Source organism: Camarhynchus parvulus, chromosome 5, assembly GCF_901933205.1.
Source record: "Camarhynchus parvulus chromosome 5, STF_HiC, whole genome shotgun sequence".
Lineage (NCBI taxonomy): Eukaryota > Metazoa > Chordata > Aves > Passeriformes > Thraupidae > Camarhynchus > Camarhynchus parvulus.
Genome location: NC_044575.1, coordinates 59,590,029 through 59,600,160, shown reverse-complemented (window position 1 = coordinate 59,600,160; position 10,132 = coordinate 59,590,029). Strand labels below are relative to the sequence as shown.

General features: G+C 44.4%; 1 protein-coding gene across 1 annotated transcript; it reads left to right on the top strand.

The window, feature by feature from the left end:
• The first annotated feature begins 1,359 nt into the window (after positions 1-1,359).
• TMX1 (thioredoxin related transmembrane protein 1) lies at positions 1,360-8,076 on the top strand. Its single transcript, XM_030950369.1, has 8 exons — positions 1,360-1,544; positions 1,634-1,749; positions 2,778-2,823; positions 3,389-3,517; positions 4,584-4,629; positions 4,709-4,810; positions 5,076-5,148; positions 5,524-8,076. Exons 1-8 carry the CDS (start codon positions 1,384-1,386, stop codon positions 5,700-5,702), a joined length of 852 nt encoding a protein of 283 aa, XP_030806229.1. The 5' UTR covers positions 1,360-1,383; the 3' UTR covers positions 5,703-8,076.
• Positions 8,077-10,132: the final 2,056 nt, after the last annotated feature.

Below are 10,132 nucleotides of genomic sequence, written 5' to 3'. Positions count from 1 at the left end.
AGGTTAAGGCTTTCTTGTTCTCAAAACTTTACAAAGAAACAAGGCAATGCCAATGTCATATTAATAACTGAGATAAAAGTAATTCAGAGCAGTAAATTACACTTAAAATAATTCCTGGAACCAAGCAGGGGAGGTATGAAGTCATAATTTTCAGGGTTTTTCAAGCTGTTCCCATAGGGAGCTCGGTGTGCCTTTGAAGAAATCTTTTTATTCACAGTGGTAAATTTATTTACACATGGTTACACAACACGTTTTTATGCACTTATTCCTCAACATATCTCAAATTATCAGGGATAATCACAGAACTCACAGAAGTGTTTAGGTTGGAAAAGACCTTCAGGATCATTGAGTCCAGTTGTTACCCAGAGACAGCACTTTGCATTTCACCTGATTGCTGATGCAGAACGGAATATTCATGGATTATCAATAACAAATTTCAAAAATTCAATTATGCCTAAAACAGCAGTCAGCAGAGTGCTGCAAGCAGCGATTTATTCCTGAGTGCTGAATCAATGAATAACAAGTCCTTAACAATGCCTGTTCTCCTACAGACGGGAACATACACGTTGTACTATAGAAAAGTTGCTCAAATAAGATAAAATTAAAAAAAAAACAAACCAAAAGTTGATTTATTTTTTTTTTCCTGCACTGCTCAATGGCTGCCAAGGCTCTGAGCTGTGGGATATGAAATTATGGCAAAGGGGCAGGCAAAGAAATTGTCCAGGCAGGAAAGGGAAGGTGACATTACCACAGGAGCTGGGGAAAAAAAATTGTTCAAGAAAGTATGTGCATATGGAAAAAAAGGTTCCTTCCCTGGAAATGCTTCAGGTGGTGAGGGACAGGAGTGAGCTGATGTGGGATTTGTCTGCTTGTTAACATTGACCTTCTCCCTGACCTCTGCTTGAGAATTCAGCACTCAGGCGTGCTCTATGTGAGGGTCCCCAGGACGAGGTGAGACATGAGAATCTGACTCCATGTTCTCAGAAGGGTGATTCATTATTTTATGATATTACATTAAAGAATGCTATACTACACTAAAGAAAGAGAAAGGATGCATCAGAAGGCATTCCAGGACTCCAATCCATTCCTGGCAGCACCCGGCTCGAGGTGCGCCTGCCATGGCAGGGGGTAGGATGAGCTGGGACTCCAATCCCTCCCAATCCTGACCCTTCCAGAATTCCAATCCCTTCCGATCCCCTCCAATCCCAACCATTCCAGGATTGCAATCCCTTCCGATTGCAACCCCTCCCGATTCCAATCCCTTCCGACTGCAGCCCCGCCCGCTCCCAGCTCTCCCTGTTCGCGGCGCCGCCTCCCCGCTGCCCTCAGGGCGGGCCCGGCCGTGACGCGCGGGGAAGGCGGAAGGCGGGGGGGCGGCCCAAGATGGCGGCGCCGGGCCGGGCCGGGGCCGCGCTGAGGGCTCTGCTCTGCGCTCTGCTCTGCCTGGCGCTGGCGGCCGCCGCCCGGGGCAGGCCGAGCCCCGTGAAGGTGCTGTCGGACGGGATGTGGCGGGAGCTGCTGCAGGACGAGTGGATGGTGGAGTTGTGAGTGGGGAGCGGCGCGCCGGGGGTGCCGGGGCGGTGTGAGGGGTGTGTGGGGTGTGTGGGGTGACCGCGCTGTGCCGCTCCCGCAGCTACGCGCCCTGGTGCCCCGCCTGCGAGAACCTGCAGCCCGAGTGGGAGAAGTTCGCCGAGTGGGGAGAGGACCTGGGCGTGAACGTGGCCAAAGTGGATGTGACCGAGCAGCCGGGTGAGAGGGGCTGGGAAGGGCTCCCGAACCCCCCCCGGGATTTGGGGGGCTGAGGAGTTTGGGGGTGCTCATCTCCGCTGTGTGCTTGTGGGAGGCGGGCAGAAATAATAGGGGTAATAAAAGTGTTTTACTCATCTCTAGCTATGTGACTAAACACCTTGATCTTGCTTAATAGGATCCCAGAATGTTTTGGTTGGGAGGGACCTTGAAGATCATCCCATTCCAACCCCTACCGCACCTTCCACCATCCCAGGGAGCTCCAAACCGTGTCCGGCCTGGCCTGGGACACTTCAGGGATCCAGGGAAAGCTTCTCTGGGCACCCTGGGCCAGCTTTCACACAGGAACGAGACTGTCAGATAGTAGATAAAATAAATATAATTAAATGAATAGAGTAAATAAAATGCATAGACTATAACAGTCTAAAAAGAATGAGAGGTTTTCTCCACAGCATGATTTCAAGGAGATCTTTGGCTGTACTTTTAAAGCAAAAAGCAAGGTTTCAGCCTTGCCATTCCAGTCCCTCTTTTGGTTGATAGAAGGGAGTGCAAACAATCTGCTCTCCCTCTGCTGACACTGTCCTGAAAATCTCCTGGAACTCTCCTGAAACTCTCCTGAAAATCTGGAACTCTCCTGTCCCTGTGGGATTTGTAAGCCTGACCTTCCACATGCTGATTTCTTTCTCCAGAGCAGCTTTACTTTTGAAGCTTGCCTCACTTGAATTATTTTCCTCCGGGTTTCTGGAGGCTGCAGATCCTGTTTGCAAAGGAGAGTCTCTCCCTCTGAAGAGCTACAGCCAAAAGAGTCCAACTGAGCTGTTATCCCTGGATATCTCATTTTCCCCATTTTACTCTTTGTCCAGGGACCATTTTTTAAGTGTGTGCTGCTTTGACATGCACAAGGTTGTGTTGGATTGCATGGAAAGATTGATACCCAGGCCTGCTGTTGTATTTTGGGGTGTTACAGCATTCCTTGCCTCTTTTTTTCCATAAAAATACTCAAAATACTCTCAAAACAACTTTTCTTACAGGGTTAAGTGGACGATTTATCATCACAGCCCTCCCTACCATCTATCAGTAAGTATGCAGGGCAGCAGGGGTTTTTTGGGATGAGAGTGGGCATTTTTTTCTTCTTTTTTTGGGGCAAATAAATGAGATTTATTATGCTCTTTAAGAATAGGAGCTGCTTTTCACTGACACATTCACTGTCTCACCCACTGTGACCTTGTGCTGCCAGATGATTTCTTTTCCTTTCCCTTCAGGCCTTATTTATTCTGCCTTTTCATGGGTGTTTCTGTTTTGCAATCCTTTCTCTGTAGGTTGATCTTCAGTGCAGGTGTGTGGCAAGGGCTTTAGGAAGATCATTATCTTTTTTATTTTTTTTTTTAATGGAATCACAGCCTAAAGCTAGCCAAGGTGTTCGTGGAGTCAGTGTCCTGGAAATAACTTGGACTCAGTCCAGGTGTTTGGAAAATGTTTTTTTAGAGGCAATATCAGCTAAAAAAATGAACACTGAAAAAGTGAATGTGTAAAAAAATAGACAAGGTGATGGGAGGGGTTTGTTGGATGGAAACAAATGCTGCACTTGGTGCTTGGATCATATCAAATAAAGGATTTTGGTGGTGGTGGTGTTGTTTTACAGCTGCAAAGATGGAGAGTTCAGGAGATACCAGGGAGCCAGGAATAAAGCTGCCTTCATTAACTTCATCAGTGATGAGGAGTGGAAATCCATTGAACCAGTGTCCTCCTGGTTTGGTCCTTCCTCTTTGCTGTAAGTTTTGGGTTGGTTTTGTAAGAATTTCTTATCAGATGTGCTGAGGTGTGTCCTGCTCCCTGTTCCCAGCTCTGTGTGGGCAGGAGCTGTGCGAATGTGCTGGGTGAGTGGGTGGGTGTCCCAATTCTTCCTCAGCTGTGGCAGGGTTGTCACCATAGCAGAGGTGACCTGAGTATTGTCACCATAGCAGAGATGTCCCCAGCAAGGTTCACTTTAAGGCTTGAAGAGGTTTCTTGTTTCCTAAACTCCTGTAGGGACCTTGCTGTCCTTTGAAGTTTTTTGGTCTCTGTGGCACTGAGATGGTTTTGCCCAGCTAAATCCTGGGAGAATTCTTCCACTGTCTGGAGGAAATCCCAAGGAAATCCCAGAGGGATTCTCCAGCAGGAACTGACAGGAAAAAGGGGAATTGGTTCAAACTGTCAAGGGAAATTTAGGTTTGATGTATGAAAGGAATTCCTGGCTGTGAGGTTCTCTTACAAACTCTTATCCCACACCAAGGACTGTGTGAAACTGGGTATTAACTCAGCATTAAAAAGTTCTCTGTTATTTTCTGTACTCAGACACCAAACTTAAGTGTCTGAAGATCTCTCAGCTCTTATAACCTGATTTTCTTTTAATAGCTTAATTTTTTGTTTTAATAAAACCTCCTGATGCTTCTTTCTTAATATCTTCACTGGAGTTCCAGCTGGCTTCTCACAGAGCATTGGTCCAGACAGAACAGAAAAGGGACTTGAAATTCACATGGATTAACTTTAACTTGGATTCAGCAGATCCAAGTTAAAGAAGTCTGGGAATTTCTAGCTGTCCATGTATGAGCTGAGGTTGTTGCACACAGGTTTGAGGCTGAAATTATGGCAAAGGAGCAGGCAAAGGAATTATCCAGGCAGGAAGGGGAAGGTGACATCATCACAGGAGCTGGGGGAAAATTTGTTTTTTAAAGTGTGCTCACTGTTCTCTTTGTAAGATTTTAAAGTGTTCTCTTTGTAAAATTTTAAAGTGTTCTCAGTGTTCTCTTTGTAAGAGTTTGAAGTGTCCTCAGTTCCTCTTCTGTGCTTTGTTTCAGGATGAGCAGCATGTCAGCCTTGTTCAAGCTGTCCATGTGGATCAGGGTATTTGCTTACATCCCCACTTCATTTCCTCCTCAATATGAAACCCAGCTCTTCCTGAAATGATTCTCTTTTGTTCCAGCATGGCCATGGCTATTTAACAGAAAATCTTGGAATACCAGTCTGGGGCTCCTATGCTGTTTTTGGATTGGCAACTCTGTTCTTAGGAATGGTCCTGGGACTTGTAAGTGCAGCTCTTGGGGGTGATGGTGACTTGGTTCCACTTGTGCTGCCTCCACCTCACTTTTGGGGTGGGTTTTGGGGTACCCTGAGCTGGAACACGGGGATGGAGGCCCCATAACCCAAGGGGAAATGGTCACAGTGAGTGTGGGGCTGGATGGGATCCATCTGAGGGTAAATGGTTTGACTTGATCTTGAAATTTTCCATCCTAAACGGTTGCAATGTGCAGAATGTTTGGGAGTTTCACCTTGGGTTTCTTTGGTTTCAGATGATGGTGTTCCTGGCAGACTGCATCTGTCCTTCCAAGAGGCACAGACCACCACAGCTCCAGCCTCAGCCAAGTAAGCCCACAGCAAACTTCTGATTCAGTGAAGCTGTTTGGTAAATCTCATTTGTAGAAAATATTAAAGAAATCCTGGTGTCTGCAGGATGTGATGTGGAGTGTGGAACTTTGCACTTGGGATTGATGCCTCGCCCTTGGGGTTTATAGTGGGTTGGGATTTTTTATTTAGTAAAGCTGGGGTATTTTTAAAACTGGTTTTAGGGATAAAAATAAATTGAGAGCATTTTCATACCTGAAAGACATGAAATTCCACGTGGGCAGGGAGAGGAAACTGAGTGGAGCTCTCAGTGTCGCTGTGCTTGCCCGTGATGTTAAATAAGCGGATTTTACTTGGCAGTGGCATTTACTCGTGTGTTTCTCCTTTCTCCTTGAGGGAAACAAGGTCCAGAGTCAGCTCCTCTGCTGAAGAACAGGTATGAAGAGCAAGAAGGAGATGAGGGAGATATCTCAGATGAGGAAACAGAGGGGAAGGAGGGGAGCAGGAGAGACTCATCCCCGAGCGGTGTCCGGCAGCGCCCCGTGCCCAGGGCTGCTCCCCTGGAGAAATCTTAGCTGCATTTGCACCAGGATTGGTGTTTGAGTCAGCCACTCAAAGGGAGAGCAATGTCAAATCCTCCAGCTTGAACAGAAGAAATGACTCCTGGCTTGGTAATGTTGCTGCATTTCACGAATTTGGAGGAGATAATAATAATAAAAAATAAAAAAGCATCAGGTATTCCAAAGGAAAAGTTGCTGTTGCAAATGGCTGGAACTTCTCCTGTCTGTGAGCAGAGAAGTGTCAAGGAATAATTGCTGTGGCTTCTGGAATGATTTGTTCCCCAGGGATTATTTGGAAGAGAATGTAAACCAGAGTCATTCCTGCATTAGGGAGCATTAGGAAGGAAAATGCACTCACCTGGTTGTTGCTTAAACCTCCCAAAAGGGTTCCCTGCTCTTATACTGTTTGTCAGTATAAATTTCTAGCTGTGCCCTGAAGAAATGCTGAGGGGAAAAAGTTCCTTTAGTTATGGAACTAAAATTCCTTTAGTTGAGGCTTTTTATGTGACAAAACCTGCTTTTTGCTATGACAATGAGTGCTACAAACCCCCCAACCTTTTTTCTTACAAAGACCTGATGGAACTTAGCACAAGCACTCTGCAGTGGGATCCTCTGGCTGACCAGAAACCTGCTGCTTGCATCCATTTCTTCCAGAAAAAGCTGTAGAAAACTCTGTGAGCTTCTTGGCAAAGTAGTTTTTCCTCTAGGAGCAAGTGACAAGCAGCACCCTGAAGTCTTGTCTGTGTCTGTGACTCCACGTGGCAATAGTTTACACACAGGGTTTTCTGTGCAAATCCTCTCCATTCCTCCTCCTGGATGCCAGCAGGGCTCTGCTTGTTTTTAATCCATCATTTCTTACTCAAATCTTGCTGCAAATCCATGCAGGCTCTACCTGGCCTGAAGTTAAATAAATCCTTTCTATTTCTTTTTTTTTTTTTTTTCTTCTCCTGTTTTCACAAAATCATTTTGGAACATTAAACCTAAATTTTTTATTAAAAAAAAAGGAAAAAAAAAGTAGTTTGCTCTTGTCTGTATGGTGTTTGTTTCCACTGTGTATAGAAATAAAAAGAATGCGCATGCCCTTTGGACCAGTGTTGTAAAGAGTTTTCCATATACTTTTGATTCAATTCCAAAGTTTTTGCAAAGGAAGGATGAGCCTCATACTGAGCACATTCAGATTTTTTTGCCAAGCCTGCTTCTGATTTTTTTTTGTTTGCTTGTTTAGCTTTATGGGTTTTTAGCTTTTATTTGTAGTTATTTAGGGTTTTTTGTGTTTTTATTTGTAGTTATTTAGTGGGGTTTTTTAAATTGTTCATCTGACTTCTTCCCCTTTTTTTGTTTCTTTTCTCTACATTGGTGCTCTGGAATGACTTGACTTCAGTGCTGTGTGTTAGAAAGATAAACTGATGTTTGAAAGAGTCTTTTTGGCTAAAATCTCTCCTTTTTTAAACCTAAAACCTTTCCTGGTGTTGGAATGAAGACCACTGTGTGCCAGAATTGCCCTTAAGGTGTTGGCTTTGTGGAATTGCCTTAAATTCTCTCCAAGTTCCCATCTCTGAGCCTTTGTCACTCATAAATAAAGCAATAAATAAATAAATAAATACTGAGGAGAAGTAGCAGCACTGTCTTGGATCAGTGGTGGTTTTGCAGTTTGGAGGGGGCTTGAGGAGACAGAAACCTTGTAGCTGGTAGGAAAAAGTGTTGAATTCTTTTAAAAGCTGAACTCTGCTCACTCCACTTGGGATATATTTAAATGTAGCTTTTCTAAGTGCAGAGGTTTTTAATTTTTCAGTTACAACCAAACTTGGTGCAATATAGAGAAGACACCCTGCTGACTTGTGGCTAACTTCTCATTTAAAAAAAAAAACACCCAGCCTTTCCTTTGTTGTGCTGGACTTGTTGGCTCCTGCTTGAACAAGAATTTCCAGCAGGAATTTACTTTTTTTTCCTCTGCCTGCTGCTCACTTCTCCCTGCCTTAGGCACAGAACCAAATCCCAAACCTGCCCCGTGGGGGTGACTGGTCCCAGCTGTGCAGCTCCTGCTTGGATTATCCATAGGCAGCCCCTGCTGATCTCTGCTCATCTCACCCTTCAGATTTTGCAGATTGTCCTGTGAATATTTAAGTTCCTTGATTGATTTTTTTTTTGTTTGTTTTAAAAATCTCTGTTCCAAAGATGTTTACTGAGGCTGAGTGGTGTAACCTGAGTGTAAAGAGCCTGTCCTTTGTGTGTTTTGATGTTGCAAATATCGATTTTGTAAAACCAGACTGCCCTTTCCATATCACCTGGACCAGGCCTGTTTCATTCCAGAAAGAATTAATGACAATAATGTAACAATAATTTTGTTTTTCAGAGAGTCTGCAAGTAAAAAATAACCACCAGCTTTGGATTCCTGTGTTTGTGTCTTTTATTTTTTGCTCAGGTTTTTGCTGCTTAGTCATGAAACAGCTGCTTCCATGGATAAAAATCTTAATCCTGAAGCTATAAAAATGTTTATTGAAAAGTCAGGTGTGAATAATAATTCAAAGTAAAGCTGCACTGAGTGATTTTCAGTCAAGACTGGCTTGAGTACCTCACTTTGATAGATGGTTCCAATGGTTTGGGAAGGAGCTTTCACTCATGCCAGGCTTAGCCAGAAATTGTAATAAAATGTGGTTTTCTGTAGCAAAAAAAATGTAGGCTGGAGTTGACAAATGATGTTTAAAATTCATTTTTTTGGTGGCTGCTTTCTTTGGTTGTGTGAGGGGTGTGGGAGCTGCAGCTGGGCCCTCCCCTGGCCCTCCCACACTCCCCCAAGCCCAGCAGCTGAGGGGATCAACATTCTCGGATTAATCCTGGAGTGGGAAGCTTAATTCCAACTGCTGGCAGCTCTGAAGTGAAGGAGGCTGCTTGTGGAGGAGACAAATCCAGACAAGGAATGCTCAGAGTGTTCTGAGTTACAGCCAGTTCCTTCCCTGCCCTCCATCCCTGCCCTTGGGAATGGCTGCTGGGGGTCTGGCGGCTCTGGGGGTGTGGAATTTTCTGGAAAAGTGCAATAATGCTCTTAGCTCCTTCCTGACAGGAGTAAGGAATTGAGAATTCCACAGGCACTCAGGGGGTGCTCATGGAAACCTCACTCCCCTCCTTTCCACTCAGTGAGATACATCCAACAGGGAAGAATAGCAGAAGGAAAAACAACCTAGGGAAAAAAAAAACAAGGGAAAAGTCAAACTGAAATATTTTTAGATATTAAAATGGTTGGGAATGGCCTGATAGGAAAGAAATGTCTGGGAATTGTTGGCAGTTGGTGTTTGCCAGATTGCCCGAGGTTGGGTTGGACGTCAGTGGTTTCAGTTGTCATCATGATCGATGGGGAAGGAGCCATTTCAGTGTTTAGCACTGGTTTAGAAACACCAAATACAATTTCAGTTTTAAGGTTTCTTTGCTTTAAGAAGGGGGAGTTGTCTCTCCTGCAGGTGTCTTGTTCTTGGTTTGACCTGGACAACATCACCTTTGGCCCTTCCCTGAGTTTATTCCATGGCTGATTCCCTTGGACCAGCTTTTCTTTACCTTCCAAACTCCCTACCTTGCTTAATCCAGTGGCTTTCCAGAAGAATTTCTACTTGAACCTGCCTTTTCCCCTCACTTTTCCCTGCTTCAAACTTCCCAGCCACAAATTTCACTTCCCTTTAGCATTGCTTACAGAAATTCCCTTTCACTGCAAGGCAGATCCAAAAGGACAACTTTTAGGTCTTTGAAATTCTGCCTGCCCCACGTGGGTTCCCAAAAACCAGGAGGAATCCTGGGCAGGAGGGGTTGAGGTGGATGTGGCTGATGTGTGAGGGATGTCCTTGAAGTGAGGGCAGGTTCTGAAATCCCTGTGAACATCAGAGGGGGGAAAGCACCAGTGAAATCTGGGTGTCTCTAAAAGTGTTTTTTTTTTTTTCTGTGTGTTTTAAAAGGTTTTTTAGTGTGTCTCTAAAAGGTTTTTTTCTAAATTAAATTACAACTCTATTAAAAGTTTTAAAGTGCAAAATGCGACACCTTCAATGCAAGGTCACTATTAAAGATAATATTTTTCTCAGCTGTGCTTTTCCTTCCAGAGTTTTTGTTTTGCTGAGCCTGGACCTCAATGCCCTTTTCCCCCCTGTTTTGTGTGACTGCTGATTCCCCAGGAAGATTCTGAATTTTCCTTCAAATTCCTTGGCACGTGGATGTATCAAGAATCAAGGAAAAGGTGTGTCCAGAGTAAAGATTTCTGGGAAAAATAGTTCTCCGAGGACAAATAGCCATTTCTCCCTCTTCCTCTTTTTCTCATCCTCTTGTCAAGTATTGAGAAGTATTTGAACTGTGGTCTTATACAGATTCCTTTCTCCTTTCCTTTCCTTTCCTTTCCTTTCCTTTCCTTTCCTTTCCTTTCCTTTCCTTTCCTTTCCTTTCCTTTCCTTTCCTTTCCTTTCCTTTCC